This window comes from Tiliqua scincoides, chromosome 3, assembly GCF_035046505.1.
Source record: "Tiliqua scincoides isolate rTilSci1 chromosome 3, rTilSci1.hap2, whole genome shotgun sequence".
NCBI lineage: Eukaryota > Metazoa > Chordata > Lepidosauria > Squamata > Scincidae > Tiliqua > Tiliqua scincoides.
The window spans coordinates 171,523,858-171,543,044 of NC_089823.1; the positions used below are offsets into that span (position 1 = coordinate 171,523,858).

The 19,187-nt window shown below is 43.2% G+C and overlaps 1 protein-coding gene across 1 annotated transcript in view; it reads left to right on the forward strand.

Moving 5' to 3' along the window:
* ADAM12 (ADAM metallopeptidase domain 12) overlaps positions 1-19,187 on the forward strand; it is a 277,330-nt gene that overhangs the window by 239,127 nt on the left and 19,016 nt on the right. Inside the window, exons 15-18 of the mRNA XM_066621438.1 lie at positions 7,995-8,103; positions 8,205-8,403; positions 15,530-15,607; positions 17,474-17,582. Coding sequence (XP_066477535.1) covers positions 7,995-8,103; positions 8,205-8,403; positions 15,530-15,607; positions 17,474-17,582 — 495 coding nt within the window. The remainder of the gene's footprint in view (positions 1-7,994; positions 8,104-8,204; positions 8,404-15,529; positions 15,608-17,473; positions 17,583-19,187) is intronic.

Here is a 19,187-nt window from a genome sequence, read left to right on the forward strand (position 1 = left end):
CCAGCTCATGTATGTGAAGGAGTGCACATTTTTGCATGCACATTTTTTAATGAAATCAGTTATGATGATGAAGATACACAGCTGAGCTTCATTCAAAATTTGGTATAAATGATAGTGTCTCCTGGTAGATAATTTTTCTTTATGAAATCTAGGTACACTTTAACCTTGAAACTGCCTACCTGGAGAGCAAGCCAGAAGCTGATTATTTAGAATGCCTCTCACATAAAACAGTGCAATTGAGATCTAGATGGGTTCAACAGATTTCAATGGTTCTTGGACACACGTCTATTAAAGGTCTATTAAAGGTTGTTGTTAAGCCAGTAGTATCCAACATGGATCTTTGTAATTACAATGCAAAAGGGAGCTTAAGGAACACAACTTACAGCACAGTTCTAGGTATGTCCACTCAGAAGTAAGTCTCATTGTGCTAAATGAAGCTTACTCTCAGGAAAGTGTATTGCAGCCATTTTCAACCATTGTTGCCATGGCACACTGGTATGCCAAAAATGGTCTGCAGATGTGCCACCGGAGTTTGGGAGAGGGTCATTTATTAGTTGGGCCATTAGGGGATGTGAGCCCCTACCAACAGCACAGTGTGCCTTGTCAATTGTCAAAAGACTGATGGTGTGCCTTGACAATTTTAGTACCTTGTCAGTGTGCCACAAGATGAAAAAGATTGAAAATCACTGGTGTATAGGATTGCAACTGTGAATTACCTTTCTTTTGCAGATCTTAGAACATCACTTTCATGTACTTTTTCCTGGTTGTTTACCATAGAGCAGTGGTTCTCACACATTTAGCACCGGGATCCACTTTTTAGAATGAGAATCTGTCAGGACCCACCGGAAGTGATGTCATGACCGGAAGTGACATCATCAAGCAGGAACATTTTTAACCATCCTAGGCTGCAATCCTACCCTCACTTACCCAGGAGTAAGTCCCATTGACTATCATTGTTAAAAGAATATACATAGTAGCTTCTTACTATGTAAGAATATACATAGTAGCAGTACAGGTCTGTAACATTTCCCCAAATGCAGTCACATACCATGGGAGCATCAAGTCTCATATATTCAAAATAAAATATAGAAATGAATGGGGACCCACCTGAAATTGGTTTGCGACCCACCTAGTGGGTCATGACCCACAGTTTGAAAAACACTGCCATGGAGAATTCTTTCTGTTTTCCTTTCACCGGTTAGATGGTGTCACATCTGGTGCTTACCATAGGATGTGCTTCTACCCCAGAATTATTAAAATGTTCTCAGGAATATTGTAAAGATTTTATAAAGAGTTAGTCCTCTGCAAATTGGCAAAGGGGCGCCTTTAAAATGATGATTCTCATATTTTTAGCTAGTGGTGAGTAGCTATTCATCCTAACTTTGTGTCTTTGTGGCTGTTGCTGGTGCTGCTTTTTAGGTTGTGAGATCTTTGGGACAAGCAGTGCTGGTGCCAGGTTACCCTGGACCTTGGGTCAAAACCCTGCACTGGGTTTCCATGTACTTGATAGTGCATTGGGTGCTACTTCCACCACTGATATTGAAGGTTCTGATGGATATGAGCCTATGGCTAGGGTCTCACCTGGCTGACATATGATGCTATCGCTAGAGAAAGGGAACTATCCTCTTATTCTTTTGCTATGTAATTCACTTTCAGAACTTTTTGTTGGAAAGTGGTATGAATATTCTTAATAATTATGCTTTCCAAGGCCTCTGAAGTTCACTAACAGAAAGTGTCAGCTTTGACCAAGATCTATTCACATGTAATTTACCCAAGGACTTCTGTGCTTGCACAAAGGAATTCTTCCATATCCTGTTACAGTCACCGTTCCTCACCCTGCTTTGTTGTCTACATCTGAGCAAATTTCATGAGCAGTTCTTTGTTGGGCACTGTACCTGAGTGGCAAGAATTGTAATGCTCCACTACCTGAGGAAAGAAACCTACGTGGGTCTTTGGCCTGTGACTGCAGATGTATGTCTTTTCAAATCACACTGAATCAAACAATTGTCAACAAAGACAGGCAGCAGTTCTAGGGTTTCAGACTGGGTTCTTTCCCAGTTCTACCTAGAGTTTTCAGGGATTGAACCTGGAACCTTCTGCGTGCAAAGCAGCTAGCCTATCACTGAGTTGCAGTCCTTCCCCTGGTTCCTGGGGGTGCTTCTCATGCTACACCAACCAGTGTGGGAAGTGAGGTTGAAAAGAAGCAGACACTTCCTTTCTCGCCCCCCCTCCCCCGAAATTCTTGGAGTGCACACAAGGCTATGTGAACTGCTCAGGAGAACTGTCTGGGCTCTGGATGGCCTTTCCGTTAGTGTGAGCAACAGGAAAACTGAGTCAGGATCAATTACATGAGAGAAAAATGAAACCACTGAATAAGCCCCAAGGGGAATTGCCAGGATGTTGTACAATTCAGAAGACTTGCTCATAGATTCCAGACTGCCGCTCTGTCTGCTCCTCTAGGTTTTTAATTCTCCTTTCCTGCCCTTTGTAAAGCTCTAGGTCAGATCCTAGAAGCATGTGAGGCTACCCGAGAGCTGTTCGTCCCCCCCCCTCCCCGCTATATAACATCTAGAAAAAAAGAAACATTCTGGTTAACACCATCTCTGTTATATTTTAACCTGGCACAATTTGAAACAGGCAATATAATTCTTTTTTTTCTGTGTGTGTGTGGGGGGGGGGGGGTTTGGCTGGAAAGGTTGACAGGGCCTTAATTACTGGGGCACCACACTCTGATTGTCAATAGCAAAGTAAGATAAACTCTTCTCATCCGGGTCAACGAATTTAATATCCATTGGAAATCTTTCACAAATCATTTTGTCTTTGCCTCCTCGAGTAACAAAATTGAGAGAGACAAGGCTTTCTGCTTCAGTTTATCTCCAGGAATTATGATAAATGGGCTCCCTGAAGAAACACAACTTCATGGTTTTCTTCCTTAAGTGTCTTTTGAAGTTATTTTTTTTCTTTTAACTCCCTAGTTCCATCTGTTCTCTTTACTTTTACAAGACATGTACCTAGAATGATAATAGCATCAACACAGTGTGATAAAAGGCTATTCAGATGGGCTGCCTTCTAAGACTGGAAACAAATTAGTATAATTTTTCAGAATTGAAGGTGGTTTAAAAGAAGGAGTCAATGCTTGTGGTCTCTGGCAAACAGGTTTGGTAGTTTTTTTTATATTGCTTCAAAAACCTGAAGAACTTGTTTGACCAGAGACAATGGTAGGACAAAAAAAAAATTGTGAGCATCCCATAAGAAGTGGTATTCATATCAAACCAGATTCAGCTCTCTTAACAACTTTTCTCTGTCTCCAGCCTGAGTCAGTATTTGGAGCTGTGATTCCAGTTAGGCAATAGAAATGTAGTCACTCTGAAAGATCTCATTTCTTCTTGGGATAAAATATTCCCACTGTGTAAAACAGTCCCTCTTAGAGATGTCCTTTCACAACAGATTGCATTGTGGAGCAGGTGAGGATTATGACTGAGAACCTGGATCACTCAGAAACCCCTCACTCCAGTCTGCAGTTGGAGTGAGATTGAAGAGGTGGAAGAGCACCTTGACAAATCCATTGGTCGGGGTGACAATATGCATCAGCTCTCAAAGCCCATCATTCACTCTGTGGGATTGGAACTGGGACTGGGAATGCCTGAAGCAATGGCCAAGCTGCCTTCTATTGGATGTGCTCTGCATTATCTGGAAGTAATACAGGTGCTATTTAACATCACAGCCATTTAAACTGGGGCAAGACTATAAAGTGCCCTATCATTTGAAAGGGAGGGAATGGGAAAAGTTTTTTTTGAACAATGCATGGCTGTACAGTGTCTCTCATGAGCATAAATAGCTTTGCTGGCTCTTGCCCAACATATTTGCAACTGGAATGAAAGCAAGGTTCTCGCACTCTCCTGGTAAAAAGCCAGATGGTAGACACTGAATTGATCTCATTCTTCATGCAGCTCCTGACCCACGTTTAGTACATAGTTGTTATAATGTTGAGGAATGACGATTATTGAAATCGATACTTCAGGCTTGTTTTAAAACCAGGTTCTAGTACTGCGTACATCTTTAGGATTTGTGTTCAGCCCAGTGGAATCTACTATTATTTAGATCTGGTGATGAAAGCCACTAGCTCTGATGGCTTAAAAATGGATTAGACCAGTGATTCCCAAACATTTAGCACCTGTTTAAAATCCACTGTTTAAAATAGCACTCTATTAGGACCCACCTAGCCTTACAAGACTTTAAAAAAAAGTTTTATTTTACCAGCCACCCAAGTCTCTTTTTTACCCTTTTCTACTATAGTGGGAAAGACCACCCACTCTGGAGCATTTTTTGAGCACCATGTACATTGAATCGGGAACATTATGGTGGCCTTGAATTCCCCATCAATAAGAGCCAAGGCATGTTTGCCTATTTACAAGTAAATGCACATGTGGCCACTTTCCATAGGATTCAATACATTTTTCCTTGTTAGCTTGGAGAGGGGGGACTTCCTTCCGAGTGCTTTTGGGAGGACTGTGTTCATCAGATCAGGACCATTCTGGTGGCGGGGTGTTCCTCTTGATCTGTCCTTCAAAGTAGACTGAGGCACAGTCACCTACTCTTGAGTAAACATGCACCTTCAGCTCAATTACACTTTTCATAGGGCTCAATACATTTTACTTGTCAGCTAACAGCTTGTCAGGTTCATTTTCACAACCCACTATCAGTCAGGTCACAACTCACTGGTGGGTCCTGTCCCACAGTTTGGGAAACACTGGATTAGCCCATTTCATGCAGGATAGGTTTATCAGTAGAAATTACCCATTATAGCTGAATGGAGCTTCCATGTTCCAAGGCAATATTCTTCAGAGTACCAAATACTAGGGGATAAACAGCAAAGGATGATTTTCATGCCATCCTTGTGATTGTCCAGAAGCATCTGGCTGAAGATTTTGGAACAGATTGACTTCTGGTCTGACTGAGTGAGGGCCCAATCCTGAACAGTGCGCGCTAGCTTTCCACCATTGTGCACTGTTGCAAATGTGCTGTAAGTCACATTTGCAGTGAGTGCTGGTGGTAGCCCAGTGCTGGGCTACTGCTGGGCGACCACCAGAGCTCTGCCACTCGGCAGTTGCGTGGACTGCTGAGCAGCAGAGAGGTAAGTGAAGGTGTTGGGGGGAGGTGAGGAGGAGGTGTTCCAGGGCGGCGAACAGAGGACGGGGAAAGGGCGGGGAGGAGGCATTCTGGGAAGAGGGCAGGAAAGAGCCATGCTGAGGGAGGGAGCGGGGGAAGGGAGGCAGGACCGATGGAGCGAAGCTCTACGGCATCCAGAGCCTTCATGTTGGGCTTGTTGTCCTACAGAGGCTCTTGATTCATTGCCAACGAAAGTTCCCTTCTCCCAAGGAGTCGCTGGCGGCTGCCGGGAGTGCGCAGTATGCAGTGGCAGCCATTTTTTGTGCCGCTGCAGCCCCGCAACCTGGGTAACTCAGGATTAGGCTATGCGGCAGTTATTAGGTTAGCTATTACATAAATATATTCAGGTGTAAGGTTTTTTTTCTTTTTTGGGGGGGGGGGCGTTGTAGCCAGCTGTAGAACTCTGTCCCCTGTCAAATTCTTTCAACCATGTAGGTACGATAAAACTCCAGTTAATGTGATCTTACATACTTAAGGTGAAAAATCAGTCAGAAATGTGATCCCAGCCTTTCAGTTTCCTCCTTCTTCCTCTGCCTGGTTCATTAAAAAAAGTGCCTATAGGATTTTGCTCAAACCCATTTCCTTTTCATTCAAGAACAATTCCTTTCAACAATCAAGAAAGACATTTCAAATGGGGGGGGGGGGAGATTAAAATTCACTTTAAAGATTTGTTTCCCCTGCACATTTTATTCAGCGCATCAATAATTATAATTATTGCTTATGGTTTAATCTTTTTACAGAGTTAAGTTTTTAATTGTTCCAGATGTAAGAAATGTTCTCATTTTAAGGATGATCCAATGATCCATTGGAGATCCAATGATATCCAAGTCTTTTTGATATCCAGAAGATACCAAACTTTTGTCCTTCTCAAGACTAGTTTATAGTGCACCAAATATGTAGCTATTCATGACTGGATGAATAGAAGCCAGACATCTACCTTCAAAGAATCACTTACTTTGTATTTATCTCATTTACAAATGACTCAAACAGTAATACAATGTCTTGTCCTTCCCTACTCCTGAGCAGTTCAGGGCAGCCTCTCTGTTGAAGAAGAAAGCTTTGAAGTCTTATAATGAGATGCTTATTTAGAAATGTACCAGTTGAATAGACATTAACAGGGACAGAATCAAGGCAAGCAGTAGTAGAACTTAGCATCCCTGTAATTAAAAAAAACTGACAGACGCTCTCTCTCTCTGACAGACAAATATAGTCTGTCTAAATGTTAGCTTGGAAGTACTATCTGTGGTTTGACTGTGTTTATATGAGTGCAGCTTGTTTTATTTATGTATGCATTAATTTTATGCAGGACACATTTCAATAACATTTGAAATACAACATGATAAACTCCTTCCTTCCTTCCTTCCTTCCTTCCTTCCTTCCTTCCTTCCTTCCTTCCTTCCTTCCTTCCTTCCAATGCAGATAGGGTCTCTCCATGATTCCCCAGATAACTCTTACTTTTGACATGAGTTTGCAGCACAAAGACCAGCAAAATTGTGCGTGAATAACATTAAGGCTGCAATCCTAAACATGCTTTCCTGGGAGTTAGCTCTATTGAGCACAACGGGACTAACTCTCAAGTAAATATACATAGGTTGTGCTATGTAAATATAAAAAACTTCTTTAAAATGTAATGTCAGTTTCACAGGAGTCTGTGCTGGTCTTAGTTGATCCTGACTCTTTTCCTGTAAGTCATGAGACACAATGATATCTTCACAAGGAAAGGCTATGGGATTGGGAAGGAACTGGTCTAGCATGACCAGCAGCTTTCCAAAATCCCAGTTTGGTTCAAGGTTGACAAGTGCCTAGGGCAAAAGGCAGGTACCATCAACCCACCCAAAAACCCCTATGAGAAGACTTCACAGTATATGAACTTGCAAGTTCCTTTTGAGACCCCCAAATTATCCAGAAGGCTGCAGTGAAAGAGATGCCATATCTGGTGGAATGTTCCTTCTGAGCAGTTCGTTAAGGTAAAAGAGTCATCATAGCTCTGAACCCAGCAAGCCAAAATGGACTTTCTATCCATCACTGATCTCTTTAAGCTACAAGGTCCTATGGGAGCTGGAAGATGCTGCAACATCCAGCAATGAAGTGCTGAAACTGTCAGCCCAATCCTATTCTTACCGGCTGACATCCTATTGCCTCTTCCGCTGGCATCATAAAAGGCACTGCTGCTGCAGCAGCACACTCAGTAGTGCACTGCCAGGGATGCTGACAGGAAGGCCAGTGCCTCCCCGCCCACATTGTTGGCTCTCTGGCAGCACACTGGAGCAGGTACATCAGTGGGAGAGACAGGGTGGGGGAGGGCATAAGAAGGTGGGGTGAGGGCGAAACCAGGGGAGGAGGGGGCATGATGGCTGCAACTGGTTCTCTGAAAACCTTCTCTCAGACTTGTGCTAGTGAAATCTCTAGTGCAGGTCAGTTGAGACCCATTATGGGTCAGGAGGCTGACAGAGGTGTAAAGGGGATTTAAATCCCCTTTTGCCTGTGAAGCTTCCTGATTCACGCCTTCCCCCACATGACGCAGCACACCCATTTTTGGTGTGGCTGCACCAGCTGGGGGAAGAGGATAGGATTGGGCTCTGTCCCTTATCCCTGAAGTTAGAATCAGCTAGCTGACCCTTAAGCACTGGGCTTCACAGTGAAGCAGGTCAACTATTTGAAGGAAGCTGGAATCATCCTTGGAAGTAGCCACAACTTCCCTTATGAATCTGGAGCTAAGAGCAGCTTTACTGTAACTCACCATGTTTCCCCAAGTCTTTCCCCAACCAAGATGATGTTTCTCAGGTTCTGTGTCATTTATTAAAGTGCTTTTGTTTCTCTTTTAGGTGCTAAGCCTGCCCCGGGGATATGCTTTGAGAGAGTCAATTCTGCTGGAGACCCTTATGGAAATTGTGGCAAGGATTCCAAAAGTTCTTTTGCAAAATGTGAACCCAGGTATGTGTCTCTTTTGTACCCACTGGAAAAAACAGCTAAAGCAATTCAGATGGTAGTTGCTAACATTGTTGAAATTATTTAAATTGTTTCTCCTCCTTTAGAGATGCTAAGTGTGGAAAAATTCAGTGTCAAGGGGGAGCAAATCGACCTGTAATTGGTACCAATGCTGTTTCCATAGAAACAAACATCCCTTTACAAGAAGGAGGCAAAATTCTGTGTCGTGGAACCCATGTCTACTTGGGGGATGATATGCCCGACCCGGGTCTTGTGCTGGCTGGAACAAAGTGTGCAGATGAAAAAGTAAGATTTAGGAATATTTTCCCATAAGCCTGTCAATGTGTCTAAAAGAAAATACATCCCTGGTCTTTCACATGAGTCAGTTTTTCAGTCTCACTTTCTGTATTTTGAATTAAATGTGGCAGACTGAATGGTTATGCAAATGAATATCCTGTTTGTAAGTTTCCTTAAGAGGTTATTGGAAATGAATGAAATCAGATTATTATTTACCCAGAAGGCCTATCATTGAATCTTTTTATTTAGAAGTGCTGAAACAAGAGTTTATTGCACTTGTGAAGTGCATATTGTCTGCAAAATGTTTCATGCTGCATCCAGTTACATCTGCTGGAATTACATCTTTGGAAAATTACATCTTCCACTATAAATTACATCTGTTGGTAAAAGCCATATTAAGCAAGTGAGTGAGTTGCTTGTGTGCAGGGCTCAAGGAATTACTGGTGTGCAAAATATTAATGTTCAGAGATTTACAGTGCAAACCTATGCATGTCTACTCAGAAGTGAGTCCCATCGTGTTCTATGGGGCTTACTCCCAGGAAACTATGCATAGGATTGCAGCCTTAAGTGCATAATTTGAAGCCTCTTTGTAGTTGTAGTTTGTGTCAAGATAATGGTAATACATAAAGTATTTCCTATGTCCAGCTGAATCAGCCCATTGAATTTGGTGGCAGGGCTTGAAAGTGAATTTGACCCAGCCAGAGCCTGTGTGAAATGACAGGGCACAGTCTTGGGACGTTTGAAGAATAGGATGTCTCTATGCTCTCACTCAGTGACAGAGTGAGTCTTTGCATGTAGAAAGCTGCATGTTTGGCCCTGGGACAGGTCCCTGACTAAAATCCTGGAGAACCAGCTTCCCATGAAGACAGCCTTTCCTTCACAACTGTATATGTCTGGGATTTGGAAGCTTCAGTGCTTCCAAGCCAGAGAGCATCTCTTCTACACAGTTAAGCCGCACTACCTCTTATTTCAGAGCGTAACCTCATTTAATAGGTGACCAAATTGATTCCAGTATCTTCTTATTTACTGGAGTTGATGGCATTTCCTGATAGGATTGCAGAAAACACCTTGGCCTGACAAGAACATAGGAATGGTGGTCTATTTGGTGGCTTTTGACTAATACATCGATCAACTTGTTCATTTGCTGTGTCTTGCAGCATTTATCAAAGGTGGGGAAGTTGCTGAGATAAACAAAGCAGCTTCTGCAATGTGAAAGAGAAGCATTTTTGCATTTAGGAAGATGTGAAGCATACTGCTTAATGTATCAATGCACAGATTTTGCCAGACATTCTTTGCACAGTGATAATCCAAAAAGAGAGAATGATGAAAAGATGCAATAAAAATATTTCTAAGAGGTTGAGAGACGACTTTGAGAGTCCTCTAGGCTCCTAAGAGTTCTTTAAAGGAAGGTGACATATATCTTAATGGCAGATCAAGAGAAGACATTTGGATGAATTTTGTCAAAGCCTCTGAACATATGACTACTTCTGAGGTTTTGGAGTTCCTACATCAGTTAGACCTTCCTGGCAGAAAACTTTAAAATCATTTTGATTGTGAGTTCGGCTGCATGTTTCAGTGCAATTTCCCTTGAAAATGAGTTGCACAGAAGCAGGCCACCACACTTTTTGATGACAACAACAGCCTAACACTAGAAAGCATCTTTCATAAGATATGAAAACAATTTCTTGTTAAATATCTGTATTTAAAGCTGCTGTTTAAAAAAGACTACTAGAGGGAGTCCAACAGTCGAAAAACACACAATAGCTATGAATTATGGCCATCAGTGTGTGGTCCAGTGGACAAGTGACAGAACTGATACATGAAAAAGCCACATTCCTGTCTGTAAAATGGGAATTACAGCAAACTACCTAGAGTTATTGTGAAGAAATATTTTTCTCTGATATTTAGGGTTTGAGCAGGCTATATATCTTATCTAATCTCCCAAAAATTCATACAGGTCGTGCCTCGTTATGCGCTGGGGTTCCATTCCAGTACCTCTGCTGGATAAAAAAAATCTGTGGATAAAAAAAACAGTGGAAAAATATATTTAAAGACCACTTCCAGGTTTCTTGCCCCTCCATTGCTCCTAATAAGGTCATGACATTCACAAGGGTTTGATTCAGGGACTCCCTGCTGATACCATAAAATGTGTTAAATAAAAGCAATTTTTAAAAAATTGAAAAGCGTGTCCCTTTACAATTGTGGTTTAAAAATACAGTGGTACCTCGCATAACGAATGCCCCGCGCAGCGAAAAACCCGCAGAACGAAAGAGTTGTGTGAAGTTTGGTAACTCGCACAATGAATTTTTATGATTTATGCTTCGCATAACGAATTTTTTTTGTTTTTGTTTTGGTTTGTCTTAAGGGGGGGATCTTCATGCCAGTTTATGCTCACATTCACCCTAAGGAAGGGGGAGGATCGTCATGCTGGTTTATGCTCACATTCACCCTAAGAAAGTTCTTGGGGTTTCCTCGTGCAGCAGCGGGTCAGTCAGCATCCCTACCTCCCTCTCACACACACACTTACGCTATCTTCACCACTCACTCACTCACTCACTCACTCACTCACTCACTCACTCACTCACAGGGCAGGCTCCTGTGTGCCTGTCAGGGGTTGCTTGTTCTTGCTCCTGCCCGTTTTTGTGCCCCCCCCCCCGCAAGCCTGGAGCATCCCAGCCTCTCTCTCATCCCATCCTAGGGAGTGAGCCCAGGGAGTGAGCCTAGGGAAGGAGCCCAGGGAATGAGCCTAGGGCAGTGGTGGCGAACCTGTGGCACGCGTGCCAGATAGGGCACGAAGCAGCGCTGTCTCTGTTGGCACACAGCGCTGAACCAGGCAGCCTGGGGAGGGGCGCTGAAGCGGCGTGTCCCTTTAAAGGAAACTGAGGCTTTTTCTGAGCCCCTATGTGTTGGGAGGGCGGGTTGCTTCCCTCCGCCCCCTGTGCTCACTGCCCTCCTCTCCCTTCACCCCCACCTGCCCCACATTTGTTTCTGTTTTCAATTTTGCCCATTCTGCAAGCTTGGAGTCTGCTCCTGTGCGTGTCTACTCAGAAGTAAGCCCCATTAGAGTCAATGAGGCTTACTCCCAGGAAAGAGTGCCTGGGATTGCAGCCTTGGAGCTACTGCTGTGCGTGTCTACTCAGTAGTAAACCCCATTACAGTGGATGAGGCTTATTCCCAGGAAAGGGTGCCTGGGATTGGAGTCTGCTCCTCCTCTCCCTTCACCCCCACCTGCCCTGCATTTGTTTCCGTTTTGAATTTTGCCTATTCTGCAAGCTTGGATTGGAGTCTGCTCCTGTGCGTGTCTACTCAGAAGTAAACCCCAGTAGAGTTGATGAGGCTTACTCCCAGGAAAGAGTGGCTGGGATTGCAGCCTTGGAGCCCACTCCTGTGCATATCTACTCAGAAGTAAGCCCCATTAGAGTCAATGAGGCTTACTCCTAGGAAAGTAAGCCATGTTGGCACTTTGTGATAAAAAAGTGGGTTTTGCATTGCAGTTTGGGCACTTGGTCTCTAAAAGGTTAGCCATCACTGGCCTAGGGAGCGAGCCCAGGGAGTGAGCCTAGGGAAGGAGCCCAGGGAGCCCAGGGAATGAGCCTAGGGAGTGAGCCTAGGGAAGGAGCCCAGGGAGTCCAGGGAGTGAGCCCAGGGAAGCTTCTCTCCCGTCCACGCATCCCTGGAGTGAGCCCCATTGACTCTACTGGGGCTGACTTACCTTTCCCCTGTTTTTGCACTGGTATGTATGGCGATCTGCCCCCCCCCCCAACTTCCATCTGTTGGTTCTGTGTGCAAGGGGTTTTGCACTGGTCTTGCTGTGATGTCTATTTAGAGATCTTCCCTCCCCCACATCTTTCCCCTGTTTTTGCACTGGTCTGTATAGAGATCTGCTCTCCCCCCCCACTTGTATTGGAATCAAGCTCCCCACTCAGCATCCCCCCGTTTTTGAAATCCTCAGTACAGTATGTATGCCTTTAAAGAGCACTTAATAAACACTTTGTAAACCAAATTTGACTGTTCTGACTTTTCTTGCCCATAGGAACGCATTAATTAAATTTCAATGCATTCCTATGGGAAAACTCGCTTCGCAAAATGAAAAACTCGCACAACGAAAGGACTTGCGGAACAGATTAATTTCGTTATGCGAGGCACCACTGTACCTTTTCTTACTGTTGTACAGAGGCAGTCAGCAATTAAAAATGCAAAGGACCCCTTGCCTTTGCTTGGCTCAGCTGAAAAATGGAATGATCACTTGCATGATTGTCTCTCTACAGCAGTAAGAAAAGCAGTTTTTAAAACTGTGATTTTAAAGGGGGGGGTGCATTTTTTCCCGTCTCCAGGGATCAGCACATTCCTTCTCATTTGCAGGGGCCATTCGTGTTGAGTCAAATTCGTGTATAAAAAATTCGTGTATAACAAGGTTGGACCTGTATTTGTTTTATGTTTTGTATCTCACTCTTCCCTTCAAGCTTCTCTGAGCAGCTTCTGTAACGGCCTTTAACTTCAGAACCATCCCAGCTAGTGATAGAAACTGACCTAAGCTAACCTGTGAGCATCATATAGTGTAGTGATTCTCAAACGTTTTAGGAGATTTACTCCTAAAGTAAGTCTTTGCGGGAGGAGAGGGCAAGGTCAGCAACGTGATCCCCAGGATCACATCACTAAGGAGGGTGAGAAGGAGGATGTTTTCACTTACTTTCCACAGAGTTAGGGCTGCAGCAGGCTCCAGGAGATGTGGGGAGCCCTGTGCAGCCCTCTGCAGGGCTCCCCAAGGCTTGGAATCTTCAAATGGAGTGATTGCAAAGCACCTCCTGAATGGGCCTGTTTGAAGATTCAAAGCATTCAAGGGACAAGGGGAAGCTTTGCACAAGCTGGTGAGTTGCGACCCACCAGTTTAAGAAGCACTGGTATAGTGCATAGCCAGTTTGGACCTGGATTAACCATAGAGGCCAATGCTGTAGCCTAAGGGTTCACAAATATTCCTTTGGCTTCCTAGCTAAACCTCTTAGCTAACTACTAAAGCATCAGTGTGTTCCCCACAGCCCCCTAAACTCCCAAAACACTTTCTAAACCTGCCCCCCCCCATACACCTCAAATGAATACACCTTCCACCAAGCTGTCTCCAAAGCATATTCTCAAGATACACACATCCCCTTTTGCCTCTACCCAGAGGAGACTTTTTAAAACAATGTTGGAGTCACTGCATCTGCGGGGGGGCACATATCATCAGAGTGAGCTGTCACTAAGCATGGCCATTATAGTAGCCATTTTAATATGAACAGGCTTCTGTGGGTGCTGCAGATTTCTGGATGTTTTGTCTGTGAACCGTGCTCTAATAAGAGCACGTCCCTTCCACACAGTTGTGCTGATGCTGATTCATACTCATTTCCTTCCCATTTTCCTCTTCTCTCTAGGGAATATCTGCCTTGATTAAGCATCTTTGTTGCTTTCTAATTCACTTTTTCCCCTGCTTGCCTTTATGACTCTGACTGACTTTTAGTTCTGCTGAAATAAGCTCCCAATTTAAAGAAGTGCAGATGTTATATGCTAGACTTCTGATTGTTGACCTGGCATGTAATACTAATTTCAGCCTCATCTCTTCTTTTCTCAGCTTGGATGATTTAGCAGCAGCCACCCTGTAAATGGGTCATTTCAATGCTCACTGTGCTCTGCTTTTATTATGGTGTCAATCTTGCTTTGTCTTGGCCCTTCAACTACAGTGGAATGATGAAGATAACTCTCAAATGGTTGCATAAAACAAATGAATGCATTTGATTACATGCCACTCCTTGTTTCGTTCATTTTCACATAAATATATTATTTTCTTCAGTCTGATTATAATTTATCTTTTCTGATGATGAGCTGAGCTAAACTGCAACTCATTGTGCATGCGATAACACAGGGAAATTCAGTTATGGGCCTGGCCTCTATGCCATCCCAGGGCACAAGCCTGCAACATGCCCCCCCCCACATCACGCTACCCCCCCCCAGGATACTTACCTAGGTGCATGGAGCTTTGCGCAACACTCCCAATAGTTCCAAAAGCCTCCTGAGGCTTCTGGTGCAATCTTAAAGAATAAGATCTTTAAGATCATTCCAGAAGCCTTATGAAGCCATTAGGAGTGCCACGTGTGGCTTCACTTGCCCACAGAACGGCTCCAACGGGCAAGCGGAGATGGTGTTGCAGGTTGAGGAGGCAGCAGTAGGCACGCAGCAGGCCCAGTGCTCAGGGATTTTGCCCCCCTTCCGTTCCCCCCAGACTTGCCACTGGGGAAATTAGTTCAGAAAGAATAGCTGCCAAGCCTGTCCGAATGTAGTCACAGGACTGAAATTAATCTCTGGCAACTTTAGAAAGTTCTAGTTACTCCATTCTAGGGCCAGGAGTGCAAGAGATTTTTCTGATTAATCTAAAGGTATACGCTTTGATATTTTTGACTCTTTTTTCCCTTTAAACAACATGCTGCCTCCTAAACCAGGCCAATCATAAACTACATTTGAAACTACCCACAGTTTGAAAACTGATTTGCCATTCGGTGTGGAGGACTAGTGTTTGAAAAAAAGGGGCTTCAAACATACTTCGAATGTGTACGGTATTAATAGCACAGCTCTGTGAATTCTGGCCTATGTTTGTCATTGGCCTGAATCAACATTGCACCATTTCCTTCAGTGGAGATGGTCAGACTTGCACCAGTCAGAAGCACTTTGCTGTGAAGATTGAAATTCAGACCATTTTGATGCACTTAGTGGAGTACACACTTAGTGGACCTGAGCTCTCAAATAATATTGGAGATTTTTCTCAACAATTGTGAAGGGGAAAACTCTGTTCACTCTATCCAGGCACTTCTCTTTGCATGTTGAAGGACTGGGAGTGTTCCCTTCCTTGCAACATGATGTCACATGGAAAATGGTGCTCCAAACTAATGCCCAATTAATAACTTTATTTATAATAACTTTATTTATACCCCGTCCTTCTCCCCAAAGGGACCCAGGGCGGCCTTTTGCAATTCATGCAGACCAGAGAGAAATTGTTATTCTTTTCAGCTGAATTAGAAATGTAGCATAGAAAATAAAACGAGATGCAATATAATTTTCATGTGTTCTCTGATAATATTAAATCTGCTTTTCTTTTCTGCTCTTATAGATCTGCCTGAATCGCCGATGCCAAAACACCAGTGTATTTGGTGTTCATGAATGTGCAACAAAATGTCACGGACGCGGAGTAAGTATTGCGGATTCAATTTTTACAGTCAGTCAATACCCATCTAAGCAATAAATCATTCATTGGTTTCAGCTTTGAAATCTATGATTCTTGCTAATATATCTGTCAAAACCTTCTCAGCATGTCCTTCCAGAGAGATCAATTTTCAGGGCCCGTTTCAGTGTCCAAGAAAAGAAGTGTGATTTTTATTTAACAAAGAAATATTTGGTCGTGTTGTCCTTATCTTATTGAAAATAGTGTTTTTTTGTTTTTAAAAGATTGAATTTGGTTATCGTTTACATTATTTTGAGTCTAAAATGTATTCATTAAGAACTTCATGTAAGTTTTTTTCAAATATAATGTGGATCCCTTTAGATCATGGCTTTGCATAACATGTCAATGAAGAGCTGAAAAACTTTTTTAGAAATTGTATTCTTTTAATTAAAAAAGCAACACCTTGTTGACCACACAGTTTATGAAGATTATATGTGATCTTTTACTAGAACTTTTACTAGAATAAATGTCCCAAGAGTACATAAATGTCAATATGGGATACCTACTGTGTGCACAAACTCTTTGCATCTCTCAAAGTTTTCAGGTTAGCTGGTCCAAGACTTCCCAGCATCTGGCAGTGTGTTAAATACCACCAGCCCTTCTGCAGTGTTTCGCTCTGCCAAATACCATCTCTCTCCCCAGTGGTGCGCTAGCAACTGACTCTGCTGCAACTCTTCTTCCTTCTGTTCCCTGGATTCAAAAAGGAAGAGAACACAGTGGAGACCTCATCTCCTCCACAGTTCCTCTTCCACTCTGTTCTGGTACTGACCTTCAGACCTAATCTGTACATGAATATGGGACTTAATATGTAGCCAAAAAAGAATACAGGTAGTGCTATAGAAGGCAAGTGTTCTCCCTGGCTCTGTGCCAATAAAGGTCTTATGTATGTATGTTCTCCCTGGAAAATTAGCTGCCTCCCTTTGCACCAGCCTCCATTTGTAGAGCAGAGCCAGCACTGGCAGGTCACAATGGCAAGAACTGCAACCAAACAAGAAAACAAGCTGTGTGCAATTCACCAAAATGCTTCTGCAGAGAAATACTATCAGAATCTTTCTGAGCCCACATGTGCTCTTGTACAACCATTGCTTTGTACATAAATTAAAACAACTCAATATAACAAAAACCTACTAAAAAATAAACACAAAATACCCCCCTATAGCAGCATAACTACAACAATCAACAAATAAAAGCATAGCAGCATTGCTGCAAAATAGATCACAGTTAAGCCATTTCTGTCCAACGCACATATGCAACAGGGACTAAATTGTACATCTATGGGCTGGGCAGAAATGGGTTAAAAATGCTTACAATGGTGCAATCTACATAACAGCATCCAGCAATACTCTTGCCTCAAGCACTGCAGTCCACTTCTAAGACACAACTTCAGGTCCCCCTCATCATCACATGCCTGATGGGTGGCTATGAGAGTCGGAGTCTTTTAATTGTGGCCTCTCTTCTGAAAGACATTGGACTAGACCTGCTGCTGCTCAACTTTTGGCAGCAAAATTTGTCTTCAGTGGGCTTTCTAAATTGCTGCAATTGTACTGTTTCCTAATTTCAGTTAGGGCTTATTGTACCCTTTTTTAGGCTTAATTTTTTGTTGACGTATTTTTGGATTTTGTTTTATTTGTTTTTATTAGGCTGCAGTTATCTGTTTTTATTACTGGAATAGAAGGGCAGTTTATAGTACAAATGCTGGAAATCAATAGATTAATTAAAATTGCCATGTTTTATTTACTTTTAATTATTCTTGCTGACTTGATTGATTGGCAGGGCTCATTTTTATGCAGTGTTTTCCATGTTCATATGTATAGGTGCTTTTTTATTTTTAAGGTCTGCAACAATAAAAAAAATTGCCACTGTGAGGCCCAGTGGGCTCCTCCCTTTTGTGACAAGGCCGGATTTGGCGGCAGTGTTGACAGTGGACCAGTAAGACAGTCCGGTAAGTAAATGATTTACTCCACAGCCAGCTTCACTATGAAGAAAAGACTAAAAGATGCAGTATGCTTTGGGCACCATTACAGAGAGATCCAATTTTCATGTGTCAAAAGTCCATTTCTGTGTGTCTTTTAAAAAAACGAGTTCTTGTCAAGAATGATGGGGCGTCATTTTTATTTTTCACCTCAAGTAAAAGGCTGACACTGTTTGACACTTTTCCTCACTCCTTTGTAGACAGTGACGTAGCAGGTTGTTCATTCTCCCACAGAACCTTTCCTGAAATACCACTTTCTTCATATTTCAGTGTTGCCTGCTGCAAATATGTCAGAATGCCAGATGCAAGGGAGGGCACCAGGATGAGGTCTCTTGTTATCTGGTGTGCTCCCTGGGGCATTTGGTGGGCCGCTGTGAGATACAGGAAGCTGGACTAGATGGGCCTATGGCCTGATCCAGTGGGGCTGTTCTTATGTTCTTAAATTTACCCTCCCCTACCCATCTTCATTGCATCTTTCTCAGGCTGTGTTGTCTCTCTTCACTGTCCTCTCTACTGGTTCATATTTCTATATTACTTCAGCCAGCTCTCCTGTAGATTGCAATTGTTCATTTGAGTGGTCTCCTTATGTGAGCAATGTAACATGGGGGGGGGGGGGGAATAGAACCCGAGCAAGATAAGAAGTAACAGCTCTTCTTGGGAAGCATGCCATGTCTGTAATCTACGCAGGCTACAATCCTATATACACACTTTCCCTATTGAACACCATGGGACTAACTTCTGAGTCAGCCATTTTCAATCTTTTTCAGCTCACGGCACACTGTCAAGGCACTAAAATTGTCAAGGCACACTCCCAGTTTTTTACTTACATTAAATTACTACATTACAATTAATTTTTAATTAATATAATCAATACAATTAAATCATTACATGACAAGGGCACAATCCTAACTAGGTCTACTCAGAAGTAAGTCCTATTTTGTTCAGTGGGGCTTACTCTCAGGAAAGTGTGGTTAGGATTGCAGCCAAAGACTGGGGGGCATATTGGGGGGTTGTGCCTAGTGGGACTTACTTCTGAGTAGACATGCCTATGATTGGGCTTTTGGTTGCACTCTTTTTTCTCAAATACAAGAGCAGGCAATTGGCACTTCTCTCTCCTCCTCTCCCCCACCCCACAGGCACATCCCCCCATCTCATAATTGCAGTTAGCACCTCTCCTACCGACCCTCCTCTCACTTGTCTGCACCTTTCAAAGGTCCAGAATCACTTGCCTCACATTCTCCTCCCCCCATTGCTGCTCCTGTATTTCAGAAAAAAGTGTGATCAAAAGCCCAATCCTAGGCATGTCTACTCAGAAGTAAGTCCCATTATAGTCAATGGGGCTTATTCCCAGGAAAGTGGGGCTAGAAGAGGAACCTGAGAGCCCAGCCCAGGCATGTATACTCAGAAGTAAGTCCCATTATAGTCAATGGGGCTTACTCCAAGGAAAGTGTGGATAGGCTTGTGGCCCAGTGCCCTTCCTCTGAAAGGCAAAGGCAAGGCAGGGAGGGTCGCTTTGGGGAGCTGCAGGCAACTGTGGCAAGGAGAAGGGACTTTCATGGACCCTCAGCCAGCCCA